At 43.2% G+C, this 19,139-nt stretch overlaps 1 protein-coding gene across 1 annotated transcript in view; it reads right to left on the bottom strand.

Annotated features, from left to right (window-relative positions):
• Positions 1 to 19,139, bottom strand: part of TTC7A (tetratricopeptide repeat domain 7A) — a 276,147-nt gene that overhangs the window by 52,929 nt on the left and 204,079 nt on the right. Inside the window, exon 18 of the mRNA XM_060247872.1 lies at positions 16,819 to 16,953. Within this exon, the coding sequence (XP_060103855.1) occupies positions 16,819 to 16,953 (135 nt within the window). The remainder of the gene's footprint in view (positions 1 to 16,818; positions 16,954 to 19,139) is intronic.

Raw genomic sequence — 19,139 nt, 5'->3', positions numbered from 1 at the left:
TTGGCCAGCATAAGTGATATATGGCAATAAACTGGGTTCGTGCCTGTTAGGAACAAACAGGTTTATTTGTGATGTCTGAATGAAACCTGTGATGGTTACTGGTCAGGACTTAATGTTCTCTCTAAACAGTGGAATGTTGTGAGCAAAAATTCAAGTTCATGAGCAAAAATTCAAGTTCATGAGCCAAAGGAGCTAGTAGCATTTACACAGTGAGTGAGTAGGGGTGTGTATTCGGTTCGGCCAAATCGAAGAAACCTCTGAATCACCCCTGATTCGGAAGTATACCGTGCTGTATACTTCCAAAACCAATTGGAAGCCATTATATGGGAGCCATATACGGCTCCCCATATACTTCTGAATCAATATTTGGAAGTATACGGAACTCCATGGAAAAGGCGGGAAAGGAGCTTCTGCAGCCTCAGTGTCAAGCATGGTGAAATTCCATTGATAACTGATTGTTATAGGGTCCTGTCTAACACTGGTCTGTGAAGTATCATGGAGGACCCAGCTTTGCTAGCTCTGTTATTCTTTCCCTCCCCCCTTCTTGCTTTATTGCCTGAAAAGTAGAAGTAGTGAGAAATGAAACTAGCTTGAGAAGAAGTAATCAGCACCTTCCCATACATTCCTGGTAGGGAGTGCGACACATCTGGGGAAAGCAAGGACAGAGTCCGGATAACACTATGAGAATATAGACATTTATGATAGTTTATGTGTGAGACCTACCCCGCAACCCCATCCTTTGGAATCCTTTTGAAGTAAGCCTTAAAAGTATTGTGTCAATGTATTTGCAGCATTACTCTCAAGAACCTGTTACACAGAAAGTATCTGTCTATCAATAAACGTAGTCTTTGTATCAACTTCGACTCGTCATTGAACCCGCATACTTGACACTCAGGGGAGCTGCTTGCCTCCTTTCCCGCCTTTGGAAGCCTTTTCCCGCCTCTCCCATAGCCTCCCTGGGGTCAGGGAGGGAGGGGGAGGGGGAGAGGAGCCCCAGCTGCCAATCCAAAGCATGAATTTGCAAAATGCATTGCAAATGCAATCTTTGCAAGGCTGTTGTGCAGCTGATGGCTGGGCTAGTCCCCCAGCCATCAGCAACATTGTTGTTCTTTTGTTTACTTGGGTATCCAAGTAAACAGTGTTCTCTGGTCAATCACAAAACAGTGATATTTTTTGAAACTGCTCTGTGTTGGGCCAGAGAACCTTTTTAAGGAGTCTGCCTGGCTGGACTCCATTCCATTGCTGCTGTATTGGTGTTGGTGTGAGAGAGAGATTGCTGCTGCTCTCTCTCAGCCTTGCCTGACCTGTCTGGAGGAAGAGAAGACATCTAAGGTAAGACAGTCTTGGGGTTCTTGTTTTTATTTTAGTTAGTAAAAGGACTTTTTAAGACTCAGAGTCCCTTTACATATCCAGATTTGGGTGGATGAGTACTGGGTAGCTTATTTGGGGTTAGGGTTAGGGGGTTCTGCTGGTGGGGGGGGGGTTTTGCCAATTTGCCATATCTTACTTTAGTGAGACGACTTAAATGCTGTGTCCTTTTACTTTTCCTGATTTGAGTGGCTTGGATTTCTTGGAGTTAGGGTGAAAGTTTTTTTTGGGGGGGGAGGGGTTGGTAAAGTTCCTGTATTGTTAAAGGTCAAGTTTTTTACTGTTTTAAAAGGATTCTGTGTTTGATTTGTTGCTGTTGTGTTGTGCTGCTGTTGTTCCTTTTCTCTTCTGGTTCTGGTTCTTGTGGGGGGGGGCTGTTTGGCCTAATTTTCATTGTTAAAATGGTCACTTTTTAACAGTTGAGTTTGTTAGCCTTTTCTCAGTGATCTGTTTGGATCTATTCTCTGTTGTTGCTGGTTTTGCATCCCGTCCTGTTGTCCCTTTTCCTGGTTCTGGTTTGGGGGGAGGGGGTGTTGTTGACTGATTTGGCCTGAGGTTTTTACTGTTGAAAAGGTCACTTTTTTAACAGTTGAGTTTCTTGGCCTTTTCTCAGTGATCTGTTTGGATCTGTTGTTGTTAATTGAATCTGTCTACCGCTTCTCTTGTTTGATTGTGTTGTTTGGAGCAGGGCTGAAGAGCTGGCATCTGTAGATTGTGTGTTCTGTGGCAGGGAAGCTGGCACCTGGGTGAGAGACCCAGAAACAGCAGGCTTGTTGTGCTTGACCAGCTCTCCCCGTGTTGTTTGGGGCAGGGCTGGAGAGCTGGCATCTGGGTTTGCTGCAGCCAGGTCTGCAGAGCAGACCTTGAGCAGATTGTGTTTGTGTGGCAGTGATGTTGGCAACTGGGTTTATATTGGTTCCAGTCCAGCAGGGTTCATAGAGTAGATAGATGGCTGTAGTGCATTTGGGTCCTATAGAGATTCTCTGGTGTGAAGTTAGGTTTGGCTTTGGGTGCCCCAGGAATTGAACCCCCTGGCCCAATCTTTTTGGGACTTGGGGGTTTTGTAGAGGAGAGTCCCCTGAGAGTTCTCTGCAGTTTTGGGGGCTCTCCCTCAAACCCCCTGCCCCCCAGTAACCTCTAATTATGCTCTATGTTGCCATTGATTTCAACGGCCCATAGGGTATAATGGATGGAATGGGACTCCCTTGCCCAATCTTTTTGGAATTTGGGGGGTTTGTAGGGGAGAGTCCCCTGCAGGTCCCCTGTAAATTTGGGGACTCTTCCTCAAACACCCTCCCCTCCAGGCGGCTTCCAATATACCCTATTTTGCCATTGATTTCAATGGCCATAGGGTATAATGGGGCCGTATATTCGGAAATAGCCGCACATCTACCGTATATACGGCTATTCCAAGTACCGGTATTCGGAAATATACGGTATTCTGAATATTCTGGCCTCGTATATTTCCAAATCTGATTTTTTCCGATTTTTTTTTGCATACCCCTATGAGCGAGCCTACATTTGACTATTGCAAAGATTAGTTTTTAATTAGATTATTACCATAACCTTGTTAAAAGTCCAGAATGAATTATTTTAAACTATATTTTAAGAATGATTTAAACATTGTAAGTGAAAACAGAAGCAAGTCAGATTTCATTACAGAAAATGTTTCTGGCAGAGATAACAAAAGAAGAGACCAGTAAGCACCCAGCTGAGGATTTTTTCAGCGCTCACACTGCACTGTTCTTCTCCCTCTCTAGAAGTACATCTGCCAAAAGCAAAGCCATACAGTCCCATGAGGCCTCCTCACAAGAGACAGCGCTGGCCTGAGGTTCGTATTTAAGCAAGGCCCTTTCCAGTGACCTGCTGTTGCCAAGCAATTGTAATACTGGGAGATTTCCAGGCCCCACCTGGAAACTGGCAACCCTAGCATGGGCAGAGAATCTGCTTTGTAAGCAAAGGATTTCTTATCTCACTACATATGCTAACCTCATTTAGTCTTTACACTCTGTATTCTCATCAAGAAGGGCCATAGATCCTCTTTGTTTTATTGTATTTCTTATTTGGAATAGTAGATTGGAAAAGTGATTTCAGAGTTGATTTTGAGGGGAGACCTCTGTTCCTCTTCCTCTCTAGTCTTTTTTTTTGCCCTCTCTAATCTTGATAGTGCCCCTGCTGGGTCAGAACAAATTCCAAAATCAGAATGGTTTCCTTCCCAGCCTTCCTGTGCTTCCCTCTAAAGCTTTCTAACTAAGATGGACTCCACTACAGTTTTTTTTAAAAACGGCTTGCACGGTAGAGAGTTCCTTTTGTGCCCAGCCTACACTTCCATAGCACGATGACACTGGTCTACGTTCACCACCAGACTGGGGGACTTTGCAATGGAATAAGAAAATCACAATATAAGCTCTTGCGGTTTGTGCAGCCAGAGCACTGAAGAGGATCCTTCCTGGACCAGTTCAAACTAGCCTTGTCCACCAGAAACTGAAAACTTTTTGACTTGCTGCTCTTAAAGAGAACTAACTTTCTCCAAGTGACTCAGGGTGGCTGCAGTGCCTCAAGCCCCCCCCCCTCCTCTCTTCTCAGGTTGCCAAGACCTGCTTGGCAAGGGGAAATAAGAACACTCCCTCCCTGGTCCTCCAGGGATGGTTCCCTCTGAGTTCAAACCTTTTTTTTTTTTTTTGCAGCTGGAAAGGATCCATTGGCTGCAGACTCCAAATGCACCACTTGAAATTCAGCCAGGCTGGTGGGGGGGGGGGGTGGGCATAGCTCCAAACGGAAGGTCTGCAAGGATGCAAAGGGCTTGCCAGGAAATCACATGATTCAGCCTGCTGTGAGCCCAAGTGCTTCCAGCACCCCTCTGTTGAGGAAGGAGAGTGCAAGTAGTGGCTTGTGGGAGCATGCAGGGAAGCAAGCAACAGGCCCTCCCAAGCCTACAGAGGGCCACAGGTGCCAGCAGTGCCTTGTCTAGAAATGGGATGCAGAGCCCAAGATTAGGGTCCAATGGGGATGAGCCAAGAACCTGAGCACAACTGTGTTTGCAGGCACCATCGCCAGAGTGTTGTGGGTCAGCCAGAGCTGGGTTTCCTGGATCAGTCAGAGCTCAGCAGCAGCAGAGACTCCTGGGGAGAAGTGAACCCCCTGGGAGGAGAGAAGCTTCATATAGCCAGCAGAAGAGGAGCTACAGGCTCATCTAGGCTCACAATCAGCAGCTGACTCAGAGCCACCAGCACCTAGCCCTGATGCAGCATGTGATCCTCAGTTTGAGACCAGCCCACCAGGTTTCCCCTCCACCCTTCAAGCACTGAAGACAGAGGCTCAGAAGGTAACTACAAGCAAGCAGACAGAGTGCCTCATGACCAACTGTTACTCCCATGCAGCTAGCTGCTAACAAGGACGCAGTGGAGGGAAGGAAGGAGGCTGGTGGCAGGGAGAGAGAGAGAGGGGCAAACTAGGTAGCTGTCTTGGGTACCGGGAGGAGGGGAGCCCAATTTGGTGCCCCCCCTTTCCAGTGCCATGGGCAACCACCTAGTTTGCCTAGTGGGCGAGCCGGCCCTGTTCACACCTGTTCTCTTGGTTGTGACTCTCCACCAAGGCAGGGCTGCCCAGAGCTTCCTGCTCCCCAGCCCATCCCTTCCTGGGTGGAGTCCCATCTTTTGCACAAGGCAAATTGCCCCCTCTGCTGTCTTCCCTCCTGCAGGCTTACTCCCAAGGAGCCACAGCTCACTCTGATGGAAGAGGCTGGTGGGCACTCTGCACCACATGTGCCTTCAGCTCTACCTGGTGATTTTTTAATCCCATTACTCTGTGCTCAGCCAAAATGCTGTGGGCTGAGGGCTAAAAAGTTGTGCACCAGTGCAGGCTAGCACAGCTTAGTGGGAACTCTGCTCTACTGTGACCACAAAGGCATTTGCAGCAGCAATGGAGAATCCACATGGCCATTTTCCCTACACTTTTCTTCCATCAGGCTACTATGGCTACCATTTTCCTCTCACCCCAGCAAGTCAAAGGGCCAGGGCTTTTTTTTTTTAGCAGGAACACACAGGAACGCAGTTCTGGCTGGCTTGGTATCAGGGTGTGTGGCCTAATATGCAAATGAGTTCCTGCTGGGTTTTTTCTGCAAAAAGCCCCGCACAAACAAGGGTGATATTAGGGTGTGTGGCCTAATATGCAAATGAGTTCCTGCTGAGCCTTTTCTACCAAAAATCCCTGCAAAGGGCTATTTGGGGGCTTTAAAAATGGTAATTGCTCAATAACTATAACCATGTATTGACATGACACATTAGTTCCTGGAAAAAAAAATGAAAGCTGGGAATTTGGAATTACCAGTTGATCATGGTAACATAATGTCATAACATTATACTGATCTAGCAATTACTGATTTTTTTTAAAAAAGCAACCAAATAGTCCAATGATAGCAGAGTGGGAAATGCAGCATGGTTCCCTGCTTCCCCCCCATCGCTGGAGGGGATAGGTTCATTGTCTGCACATACTCAGACAATTATTTTGTTTTGAGCAGATTTAAACCACTACCGCCACCCCAATATATTTAAAAAGTTTTCAGATTTTTCTGCAAACCTGGGAAGTCTCCCCAAGTTTGCAGAACTATCTGTTTTTTAGCCAGTGTGGATCTAATCCATGGTTTTAAGTATTAAGATTTAAGGATTTAAGTACCCACATTTGACTACTATGAGATGAAAGCTGCATTTCCCCCCTAAGCTCTGTTTAATGAGATTTTGAATAACTGAATACTTACAAAATCTTCATATCAGGGATGCAACTGTGTGTGTTAGTTCATAGCTACAGTATACAACAGGTAGATCAATATCTTTTGCTTTCAGAAGAAAAAATGGTCTAATAAAAACGGGGCTGCTTCCCTATTTATTTTGTTCAACAAGAAGTAATTGTCCTACAGCTTTTTATAGTGGGAAATATCGAACAAGAATACTAATGCAGCTACTGACACTATCAGTTCAATTCTTTTTGTTAATGCAAAACTAAGATTTATTATGCCTGACATGCAACTGTTAGTAAGTCCTCACAAAACCTTCAGAAGAATACGTTTCATTTTCATTGAACCATTTGTTTAAAACTGAAATATCTGACTGAACGAAATGCATTAATTCTTCTTTATGACTATGGGGAATATATATATTATTAATTAATTGTTGTTATTTCATTGGCTGGAAATCCACCTTTGGCTAGCAGCTACAAGGCTAGAATACTGCCGTAAGTGCTGACTCCATAATATATTGCTGTTGCATTTGTAACAAGATGTAGAATTGGAAAAATATTCTTAATTTCCCCAGTGCCAAATTTAATGTGGGTGGGTGGGGTTGTTCAGGCTGCATATGAATTGCTGTGTATTGGGTTGTATTTATTTGAAGGCTATTCTGGATTTGATATGCGGTTCTATAAGAGAGAATTAAAAAGAAAATAGCCAAGGGAAATATTTTAAAATGTATTTTTCTACCAATAGCTTTTGTTTACTAAACTGATAGCGATCTCGGGTTAATATCACCACTAAGAGTTTGAATTTGAGCAGACTTCGGAGGATGGTGGAAGACAGGAGGGCCTGGTGTGACTTTGTCCATGGGGTCGCAAAGAGTCGGATTCAACTGTGCGACTGAACAACAACAAAAGAGTTGAGAAACAAACAAGTGGGGGAACCACAAGGACTTGTGTGTGGCATCGTATTTTCCCCTCTCCACTATTTCTTCCCTGAGAGACCTCATAGCCTCTCTCTTTTTCCTGCTTCCTTCTCTCCTTCCCACGCACCAGCCTACCTTTATCTGCTCCTCCCTTCTTCAGCATTCCCAACTTCCCTCCTCCTGGCAGCATCTACCCAGGAGAACCAGTTGTTTGGTGCCAGCCACTGGCCTGGGCCCAGTTGTATGGTGCTGACCAACAGGTCAGGCCCAGTTGCGGTGAGGAACTTGCAAGGACTTATGTAGGGCAACTTCATTGTCCCTTGTATACCCTTCCCCACACTATTTCACCTTTCCCTTGCCCTTTCAACCCCCTTTCCCTGCTTCCTTTTCTCATTCCCACCCACTGACCAACCTAACCTTTTTCTGTTCACCACCTTCAGCTACATTTATTATTGTTTGCTTCATTTATGTGCTCCACAACAGGGTGCCAAAGCAACTTATATCATTCTCCTTTCTTCCATTGTATCTACATAATAACCCTGTGAGGTCGATTAGGCCGAATGTGTATGACCGGCCCAAGGTAGAGTGGAGATTCAATAGTGGGTCTCTCAGATCCTAGTCTGAAATTCTAACCATTATACTATGCTGTTTTTATGAGGTGGCTGCTGTTGAACAACAATAGTCTTATTACTATGCTGGTGGTGGTCACGGCTACTTCCTCACACTCCAGCCATTTCCCTGGTTAGTTCTGTAGAAACTAGTAATGTTAGCTGGTGGTGGCTTATAATCTCTATGATGACATTAAAAAATTTTTTGAAGCACTGTTATTGTTGTCTCAGTTTTAGCTATAACCCTCTGTCTCTTGTCAGTACTGCAATGCCGAAGTCAGCCATCTGAGTGTTATTAACTACTGTCAAAGAATACCAGAAGTGTTTACATGAAATGCACATCACAATAATCACTAGCAGCAGAAATATTATTAAAGCTTTAAATCTCAGCCTGCTTGTTCTTTTTTCCCCAGATTCTGAAGAAAGTATTGCTAAACAAAACTGCACTTCCTGTGATGGGAGATGGTATTTTGAAAAAAAAAATGCTGAAGAAAAGTTTCCACTTTCTTCAGCTTGGGAACACAATACATTCAACCTTTTGTGATGTGAAAAAGTCACTACACATTTTCAGCTGCTATCACCCACTGATGAAAAAGGTGTGTTTGGGAACATGAGATCAGCCAGTTAAGAGTTGGCCTTCTGTTAGGACTGTCAGCTCTTGGACAGAACAAGTATGGCCACTCAGGGCATAAGGGATACTGATTCCAGGTTTGGAAACTTCAGAGAGATTTGTGGGTGGAACTTGGGGAGGGCAGAATATGGGTAGGGTAGGGACCTTAGAAGTATGTAATGCCATAGAGTCCTGGGGCTTGCTTGCAGTGCTTTAAAAGGGGAGTTGAGCTTGGGAGTTCCATGCCAGAGGTCAAGGGGGAAACAGAAGAGAACCCCTCTAGTCTGAGTTTCCTGAGAAGGGACATCCAAGTTCTATATCAGTAAGGAGGATAGTGTGCTGCTATATCCATTTCTGCTACAGAAATCCACACTAGGTTAGGTATGCACCCTATTTCACTCTAAGATACATTTACATGACTAACCAGTTATGAAGGTAGAAAGCCAGCAGGGGTATCCAGTGTTTTACAGAGAGTGCCACGTGTACGATTATCTGGGTGCATGGTCACTGAATGGAGCTCGTGGGTCTCAGGGAACAGGTTTATTCCTCTGAAACTAGAGTTGATGACCTGGAGAAGCTGAGGCAGAAAGAAAGGTTTGGGGAAGAGACCCTCAGGGACTTACCAGACCTGTCTCACTCCTGTGCTGACAACTTTTCTGCTGTTGTGAAGAGTGAGAGTCTTAAGGCTGGAGGGTATTAGTTTGAGAAGAGATGTGATCCCTTAGAAGGACCCCTTCCTTGAGCAATGGATCAATATCCTCTTGTACCAAGGATTCCCTTCTGGGGTAAGGGGCAGGTGAGCTCTGGGTTGTGGGGGATTCTGTCATTAGGAATACAGAGACAGGGGTCTGTGACAAGCATTTTGACCACATAGTGATTTGCCTACCTGGTGCAAAGGTTGTGGACATCACCTGCTATCTAGATAGATAGCAGATAGTGCTGAAGAGGAGTTGGCAGTCATGGTGCACATTTAGATCACTAGGCAAAAAGTTAAATGCCAATACCTCAAAAGTAGCATTCTCAGAGGTGTTCACTGTGGAAAGTGCGGGGCACATATCCATTCCACAGCCAGTATTTTCAGGAAGGGCATCAGAAGAACTGATCCATATTCAGGTGCTGGCTGCTGAGAGATGAAGTTCTAGACCAACTAGGGACATTAAAAACTGATAAGCTTCCAGGTCCCAAGAGTTCATAGGGAACACAAATGTGAAATAGTTGATCTACTAACGTGTATATGTAACATATCACTAACTTCAGCCGTTGTACCAAAAGTGTGGAAAATAGCAATTTTTAAAAAGGGATCTGGAGAGGAACCTGAAAATCACAGGCCAGTCAGCCTAACATCTGTCTTAGGCAACTTAGTAGATCAAAGATAGAATTGCTAGAAAGCAGTCATGGGATAAGAGGATGGGTTCTCTTCTGAATTGGTTAAATGACAGGAAGCAAAGAGTAGGAATACACAGTTCTCACAATGGCGGTCAAGGGAAAACATTGGGGTCTTGGTACCAGGAATGGTACTATTTAATTTATTTATAAACAATCTAGAACCAGGGGTGAATAGTGTAGTAGCCAAGTTTGCAAATAATACAAAGCTAATCAGGATGGTGAAAACCAACTGGCTTGTACTGCTTGTACTGACTAGCGAAAACCAGCTAGATGAAACCCATGTCTGTTGCTGGCTAGGGTTATCAGTGACTCACTTAGAAAGCCAGTGTGGTGTAGTGGTTAGAATGATGGCCTAGGAGCTAAGATACCCAGGTTTGATACCCCACTCTGCCATGGAAGCTTGCTGGGTGACCTTGGGCCATGCACATAGTCTCAGCCTAACTAACCTTACATGGTTGTTTTGAGAAAAGAGAAGAGAATGATGTACCCCACTTTGGGTCCCTACTGGAAAGAAAGTCAAGCTATAAATGAAGAAAAAAGTTATAGAATGCAGGATGATGATCTCAAATCTGCAGTTATATGGACTATACTCACACATACACACATTCCAGAATGTAGTCTTTGCTGTCTGGAGAATTCATTAAGAGATGTTTTCCACAGCAACATGCCTATTTATGGTGGATTGCTTTCAGCCTATTGCAGTGATATTAGGAGGTTGAAAACAACAGTACTCAGCTCTCAGTCAAAGTCAGAGGACGAGGAGGAGAAGATTGAATTTATACCCTGCCCTTCACTAGCCGAAGGAGTCTGAGTGGTTTACAATTTCCTTTCCCTTCCCACAACTGACATTCTGTGAGGTAGGTGGAGCTGAGAGAGTTCTGACAGAAACTGCTCTTGAGAGAAACAGCTCTGTGAGAGCTTGTGACTGACTCAAGGTCACATCAGCAGGTGCATGTGGAGGAGTGGGGAATCAAACCCGTTTCTCCTAGATAAGAGTCTGTGCACTTAATCACTACAGAAAACTGGCTCTCAGTTGGTGGATGTGTGTTTCATCAGCCTCTATGATTGGCAGGCAGTTTGAAACCTGTGTACTGGCTATTCCTCATTTAAATATTAGGAGCTTACCCTTGCCTGGTCAACCCAGCAGTATTTCATATTTGCTACACCTTTAAGCTTTAGGTTTGAGCAGACTTTGGAGGATGGTAGAAGACAGGAGGGCCTGGCGTGACTTTGTCCATGGGGACGTAAAGAGTTGGACTCGACTGTGCGACTGAACAAAAACAGCTTGAGGGTAGAAGCTTCAACTTTAGTTCCAGCTTCTGCAAATGACTTCAGGGACTGGGTTGGAAAACATAGACTCCAGGTTTCTATTTAAATCCCACCAGTTAGTATCTGGCCTGGCCATGACACATAACAGTGAGAATGAGTGCATCACTTGGCAGCAATTGCACAAAAGCCCACAAGATCTTTCAGTCACAATGAACAACATTGTATGATCCATTGTCTCACAGGCCATAGAAAGATCCACTGTTATCAGTAGGGTATGACTGATTTTCCTTATCCATTTCAAGGCATCAAGTATTGATCAAAGCCATGAGCATAGGCTCCATAGTATACCCAATCAGAATTTAGTGCAATCTGCAATTATGCATGAGCATGGAAGAAGCAAAAAATTAGGTGGTGGAACCAGAATTCAGCATCTTGAGTATAATACCTTACAGGATTGACTTAGATGATTATATAACTATTTATTTATTTGTTTGTTTGACAGATTTATGAACAATGAATATACTAAGCTGCATCAGGGCAATGGACCATCTAAAGGTAAAGGTAGTCCCTTGTGCAAGCACCAGTTGTTTCCAACTCTGGGGTGATGTTGCATCACAACATGTTACTCTGTATTCTTGGTGCTTGTGAGGGGCAACAGTGGGAGGGCTTCTAGTATCCTGGTCCCACTGATGCACCTCCTGATGGCACCTTGATTTTTTTGGCCACTGTGTGACACAGAGTGTTGGACTGGATGGGCCATTGGCCTGATCCAACATGGCTTCTCTTATGTTCATGGCAGACTTACTATGGGGTGGTTTGCCATTGCCTTCCCCAGTCATCTACACTTTACCCCCAAGGAAGCTGGGTCCTCATTTTACTGACCTCGGAAGGGTGAAAGGTTGCGTCAACCTGGAGCCAGCTACCTGAACCCAGCTTCCACTGGGATCGAACTCAGGTTGTGAGCAGAGCTTGGACTGCAGTACTGCAGTTCACCACTCTGTGCCACAGGGCTCCTAATGGACTATCTAGCTCAGTATTATTTACTTCTGCTAGCAGCAGATCTCCAGGTTTCAGGCAGAGGTAAGCCTGCCTAAGTTATAGAACAATAGCTAAAATAGAGTGAGAGCAGCTGACAGTCAGTATGGGAGCCCCTCTGGCGCCCATTACATTCAGAAGAACACACACACAAAGCACTTGACTAGAATAAGTATGCTGTTATTGTTGCCCAATACCATTAGCAATAGTAACAGCAAATTGCTTTGTTTACTTAGGCCCCAAGGGTGACTAGGGCTCCCATAAGTTTGTACTCTTAGCCCCTTCCCTTACTTACAGGCTGTATTCTCTCAAAATGAAATATGGTTGCAAATGTGAAATATGGATGCAAATGAAGTTCAGACAGTCCTAAATCTGAGTTTTCCTTCCCTCCACCTTTTTCCAGAGAGGTACTTAAACACGTAGTGAACACTGAGCATGAAATCAGCAGGCTTATTCGCATGCATTAAAAAAAGAGACAGACGCATAAAATATCTTGCTGAGTTGGGAGCTAAATGAGGATAGCAGGCAGAATATTGCATAAGGTTATTACCATATTCGTCAATCTGTTAGCAACCAACAATTCCACTTACAAGGAGAAGGGGGGGGGGGGTGAGAGATGTCTACCTCTAGCATATAAGAGCTGAAGAGCACTTCTCAGCCCTTCAGCTACTGTGTAACTGTGTGGGCCAGTATAGCCTCTTCAGTTGCAACAATTAAATATATATAAAAATTAAAATGATAAGAGCAACAATCATGGATCTAATCCAGAACAACAAAGCATATTTAAGGCAGCAGGACTTATTTAAATCTCATCTCATTTATTTTCAAGTGCAGACATAATCAATAAAAGATGTGGGTGGCTTAATTTGCACCGCATTCAATTTTAAAAAAACCTTTAAAAGCATCTCTACAACTTATTATTTTTTACACAGGTTGATGGCACTAGAATCTTCCTCATAGAAGAAGGAAAGCAGCTGATTGGCTAGAAAACAAAAAGAGGAAAAGATGAGTATGTAGCCAACTGAGAAAAAAAAATGGTATGACAAAAGGGAGAGTATTCAGGCTTACATTAAACATGTGTTCCAAGAAATTTAATTTATGCTCCTATTAGTCATTCATTCCATTTACTGGTGAACCAGAAGCACTGCTAATCTATAAAACTAATTTACACTGGGTGCAGCAGAAATCAGACAGGAAGAATGAGGAATAGTTTGAATCGGGTCTGTAAATCCCTCCACATCCGGTCACCCAGCAGAGAGCAAAAATCACCTCCAGGCGAGCAGACAGAGAAACCTGGATACATTTGAAGATAATCAATTTTCTTTTTCTTTCTGGCCCTCCATGTGCCCCTAATGGGCTAATAATTTTTTTTAATGGACATTAGTTGTTCTGAATTTATTTATTTTACAGCATTTATATTCTGTCTTTCCCCAGAAGCCTCCAGTCCTTCTCTGATGACAGAGGATCATTGGGCCAGAAGGTCTCATGGCTACTGGAACGGCCAAATTTACAGCATAAAAAGGAACTTCCTTTGGACTTCTCTGAGGCAGAGAGTTACAGAATTCCTTACATAGAGAGTTCATATGTTCCAGGAAAGGAGTTTAGCTTTATCTAGTAAGGAAAATGCTTTACGAGATGGCATAACCAGAACTGTACAAAGTATTTCAAATGCAGGAGCCAATATAAAGGTATTGTGATGCTGGTGATTTTATTTTAAATCTCTTTACCAAACATTTCCAAAATTCGGTTTCTTCTGTGGCGATTCATAGAGTTAACGTTTTCAGTGTGATTTTTGCCAAACAACCAATCACCCTCCTAAGGTTCTCTCACTTACTAAAGTATGTGGACCCCATTTTAAACCAATCAAGAATGCCAACTGCACAATTGCAGGCTAGAGCACTGGCCCTTTAAATATCTTGCAGTGCCCCGAGATAGAAGGAGCTTTGACAAACTTGCTTTGGGATAAGGATTCATTTGAGCGTTGGAATTTGTCAGATGGACTCCTTCTGACCCTGGGAGCTCTCCCTGGTCCTGCAGTATCTTATTCTGACCTGCTGCCTGGAGCTGGCCATCTTTTATCTGCTCTCGGTTTCCATAGCCTGCTGCCTGAGGCTGATGAATCTCTGCTCCAGGTCAATTTCTCCAAGAATGTTCCCAGCACCCCCTGTGTTTTCATCCCTGCTAGAACAGGAGAATACTAAATTAAACACCTGATTTCCCAGGGCCAGGAAGATTCTGATCTGCGGTATTTGTATCCTGCCTTTTAAATCACTGCTTTATGTCCATTTTCTCCAGGACAGCAGCAGAGGTTCCCCAAACTGCCAGTCCTTTGCTTGACTGGTGTGACTTCTGTCAAGCTTTTTATTGCTGAACTAGTCACATCTCCACTGAAGTACAATGGAAAGAAGGTTTAGTGTTGGCTCATGTAAAATGCTGACTGATCTGCAGCTCAGGATGCTTCCCAAAATGACATGAAGAATAATTCTTCTCATCACTTCGAAGGCAAGAACAATTGGATTTCTGTTTCTAGAAGTCAAATGGCTTTTAAAAGTGGATTTCTGCAGTATGAACCATAAAAAAACCAGGCCACTGATAGCTTCTACAGGTACTGTTAGTCTCATTTGCAACTAATAATGCAAAAACTGGTCTGTGCATTCTACCACAAGGTGTTAGGCCACATCATCCCCAAGTCTCCAGAGTGCCACATGTAGCCTAAAAATTCCTTCCTGCTTCTAAAATCTCTAACTATAATCACAAATTAACAGTTAACAACACTAACAAACGCAGTGATTTGTGATTCTTTCAATCTGCTAAAAACTGCGATTCTTTTAATCTGTGATTCTTTTAATCTGCTAAAAACATTTCCATTACTCTACATACCAACTCACTGCCCACTTTCTCTATATTTAGGACTGTTAGCCATTCCATTTTTATCTGATGAAGTCTGCTTAGAGCATACGAAAGCTTACATTTTGAATAAAACTTAGTTGGTCTTAAACTTGTCTACTGCTTTGTTCCATAATCACAAAGTTTCCCACTCCCTTGAAACCCATTGAGAAAGATTTTCTGTGTTTCCTGGTTGTCTGAATTTGACCTACAGCTCATGTGGGTATATTTTCAGGGCTTTTCTAAGAAACTGTCTGTTCCTCAGGCTAAGCCCTGTGAACTGCAGCCTTCCCATGTATGCCATGGTAAAGGCAGATCACCTAATATCAAAATCACACCAGCAGAGAGGGATACACAAAAGGCAGTTTGGTCAGGGCTAAGGTTATTTATGCCATAGCAATCTACTTGGCCACAACACAGCTCATAAAGAAATCTTAATAAGGAAAAGTCACCAGTGAAAGTATTTGGCAGATTGAAGAGAAGCATGAATATTTGTAAGGGAGGGAGAGGCTCAGCAGTGAACTATGACCAATATTCCCTGGAGAAGCAACAGATTACGCTGATGATGTTGTACCAAACCTGGCAAATCACAGACAGATTCCACTCCTTGACCCTGCAAAAATTTTTGGACTGTCTCTAAATACCCCACCTTTTTCCTAATTTGATATCTGGTTTTCCAGGAATTCACCCATCACAAATAAAATAAATATATTTAAAATGTTATGTGATGGGGAAAAAAAGATCCTACTGTATACATAACTTAAGAGAACAGATGTTTTCCATTAGCTCACTGTCCTGCGCTGCCTTCTATCCTAGTGCACATTAATGGTGTACTCATTCCAATGTTTCTTTAAGGGTAAATGTCTAATGTGCTCATTGGGGAAGGAAAGGAACAGGACTCTTCCCAAAAGTTTTGGAAGAATTTTAGAGCCTTGATATTTTAGCTAACTCTTTGCACATATGTTTTGGAACATGATTTAACAGTCTACCTGTTAATGTTTCTAGACTTCGTGCAGCAGGCATTCAGCCAATTGAGGATTAAATTACCAGAGCAACTCTTCTGTGAGTGGCCATATTTGGTAAAGGAAGGGGTTAGTTAAGAGCACCAGTAATGGCAAGCAGAGTGAGGCACTGCAGTCAAATGAAGAGGCTTAAAATAATACAGCATTACGAACTGAAGGCATAGATGAGTTGTGGGGTAAAAAACCTTCTACACAATGGAATAGCAGCTAGTAAGCCAACAGCCAGTGAAATGCCAAACAGAAATTGCACTCTTTTTCTTTTCTGTTTTTGAGGTACAATATCTCTACATATTCCTGACAACAAAGCCTCAAACTATGAGGCAGCTCTCCCCGAACAGGAAGGGAAGAAATGTGGGACATTTAGGGAGCAATCCTAAGCCGATCTAGTCAGATATAAGACCCAGGTTATTCAATGGAACTTATTCCCAAGAATGTGTTCTTTAGATTGCAACCTTAGAGGACAGTACAAAGATCTTGCTCTGACCTGGAAGCGCAACCTGAGCATGGCCAGAGAACTATAACGAGCCTCATGGGATTTTTCACTTGGACTTCTAGCCCTCTAAAGCATTTACAGGGTCCATGGAGCCAACAGAGACAGGTTTTTTGGACCACACACTACAGAGAGACCCATACTGAGGGCTGCAAGCTTAACTGGAGAAACATATGGAAAGCTACAAGAAAATACATGAGGGCTTGAGCTGCAAAACCAATCACTGGTACAGAACAGAATGTGGAACAGGGCCTGGAGAAAAATGCCCTGTTCCTTAAACAACAGCATAATGCATGGAAATGGGCAGTTAAAGCTTTTCATGGCATGATTGTACAACACAATCCAGTAAATAACAATCCACTAAGCCTCTGTTAAAGAGACAGGACACTCTTTCTCCATGCAGGTGACAACCCTAAGAGCAGAACTTGGAATCTGGAACTGGGAAGGATAGCAATCATCTGGCCTATCATAAAAGAACAGAAAAAAGGCTTACCAGCCTGCAACCAGATCTGTTCAAGAGTTGTCCACAACTGCATAGGCCCTTGCTTCAAAGTAGTACTGTGCATGGTTACTTCAGACATGGCCTGCTCCAGCCGTGATGCTGCGATAGAAGAAGCTCGTTGGGAGCCTGAAACATACAGGCACACAAAACTTATGTTACCACTCTAATCATATAACTCTCCTTAAGCTAACTGAAAATGGTGGGCTCGTTCCTTCATCCTCTTGACATCCAGTGATGACAATATGAATGCCTTTGACTAAGGGACAAATTATATATTATTGTGAAGAGCTCACCAGTCTCACATTTGGGTTTTTTACATGACTTTTAGTCTATAGAAGCTTATGCTAGAATAAAAACATGTTTGTTTCCAGGGCTTTTTAGTAGCAGGAACTCCTTTGCATATTAGGCCACACACCCCTGATGTAGCCAATCCTCCAAGAGTTTACAGGGCTTTTAGTACAGGGCCTACTGTAAGCTCTTGGAGGATTGGCTACATCAGGGGTGTGTGGCCTAATATGCAAAGGAGTTCCTGCTACTAAAAAGCCCTGTTTGTTTCTAAAGTGCCACAAGACTCCAGTTTATTTTTGCTAAAAGAGATTAACATGGCTACCGCTCAGGAAAAATTACTTAAGAAATAAATTAGTATAATCAGAAAGAAAACCAGATCACTCATGGGCTCCTGCTCAAATACTAAATTCAGTGATAAATCATGTCATGTGACAGGAATCCATTACAAATTGTCCACCTAACATCCATCAAGGAGTCACTCTGCTCACAAACAGAATTCTCTACTCAAATACAAGATATTTTATTTAACATGGTTTTTAGTAGTACAGAGGCTTTTTGTATTTGTTTCTGCTGTATCCTCTAAACTGCTTTTTTAATTTGTTCTGCTTTTTGGCCAGCAACTTAAAATTAGTTTTAATAATTTAAATGTGATTTTTTTGTAAATTAATCTGTTGTTTATACTGTGAGCTACCTTGAAGATTTAATAATGGAGAGGTCATTGGATCTAGTTTTTATTGGTGCAGATTTTGTATTACAGCAATGCAGAACTTTGACTATTGTAGTTCAATCAACAGCATGCATAGCTCTGCACACATGAGATAAATGTTGTTCACATTATCTGACATAGAGATCATCTGAGTTTTTAAAAAGTGGCCTGTGAGTATTAAGCAGAAGGCCAAGAGCAAACCTGATGCCCTCTGCTCAACAAATAAATAACATACTGTGACGGACTCAGGCCCTTAGCCTGAGTAGCTGAGAAACAGGCTTGCAGCGATTGGCTGGAACGTTGCCCAAGCAACGGAAAAGTATCCTTTGGAGGTTTGCTCAGCAGAAAATCACCTCAGGATTGTTAGTCTGAGCCAGGGTGTCTTTGAGAGAAGGCTTCAGTATACCAGTCTGAAGTGAAGACAGTCGGCTTAGGCTGGGCAGTTGTAAAACCAACTGGACGAGGGGCTGAGAGCGGCCAGAGTGGCTGAGCTCCTTGTGGAAGACAAAGCTGAGTGGACTCTGTCTGGAAGATAGATCCAAATAGGCAGCCGTGTTGGCCTGAAGTAGTAGAACAAAACAGGAGTCAATTGCACCTTTAAGACCAATGTAGTTTTATTCAAAACATAAGCTTTCGTGTGCATTACATTCTGAATAAAACTACATTGGTCTTAAAGGTGCTTTGTTCTGTCTGGAAGAGGGAGTTTTTAGACAGTTTGAAACTCTCTGAAGGAGATTTTGCCAGCGCATCAGGCAATTGCCAAGTACAAACAAGATCACACAAATACACACTGAGGGGAGAACTGGATTCTGGTGGTCAGAAGGGTTGCCCAAGACTCAGACCAGAGGACCAGCTGTGGGGCTGAGACGCATCGGAATTGAGGGGTGCGAGTCCTGGAAGATAGCTAGTGTGAAGGGGTCTGTGAAGGAGAATACTGATACCAGTCAGGAGTTCTCTATGTGCGTGTGGAAGAGTGACTGAAATTTGTTATTTATATGATTTGGCACTGCCAAAGCTAGGGCTTAAACAACTGAAGGAACAGCATTATGGGTGCCCAGAAGGCACAGCCTGTGTGAAGTAGAATCCAGTGGGATTCTAAAACCTGCCTGGTTTATTGTTTATTTTAAAGCTATTCTGCCAAAGTCTTGTTATATTTTTACCTCAGTCTGAAAAAGTCTCTACTCTCTGTAATTGAATTATTCTGCCAACCAGCTGCCAACTGATTTACCTTTTTAATAGTGAATAGTCATAATCAATATAATTTCATCCCTCTCCCTTGCCTTTTGTTCCTTAATAAATATTTTGTGGTTTTTGACTT

Source organism: Heteronotia binoei, chromosome 1, assembly GCF_032191835.1.
Source record: "Heteronotia binoei isolate CCM8104 ecotype False Entrance Well chromosome 1, APGP_CSIRO_Hbin_v1, whole genome shotgun sequence".
Taxonomy (NCBI): Eukaryota; Metazoa; Chordata; class Lepidosauria; order Squamata; family Gekkonidae; genus Heteronotia; species Heteronotia binoei.
Note: the sequence above shows the minus strand (reverse complement) of the source record. Positions and strands in the feature narration are given on the sequence as shown.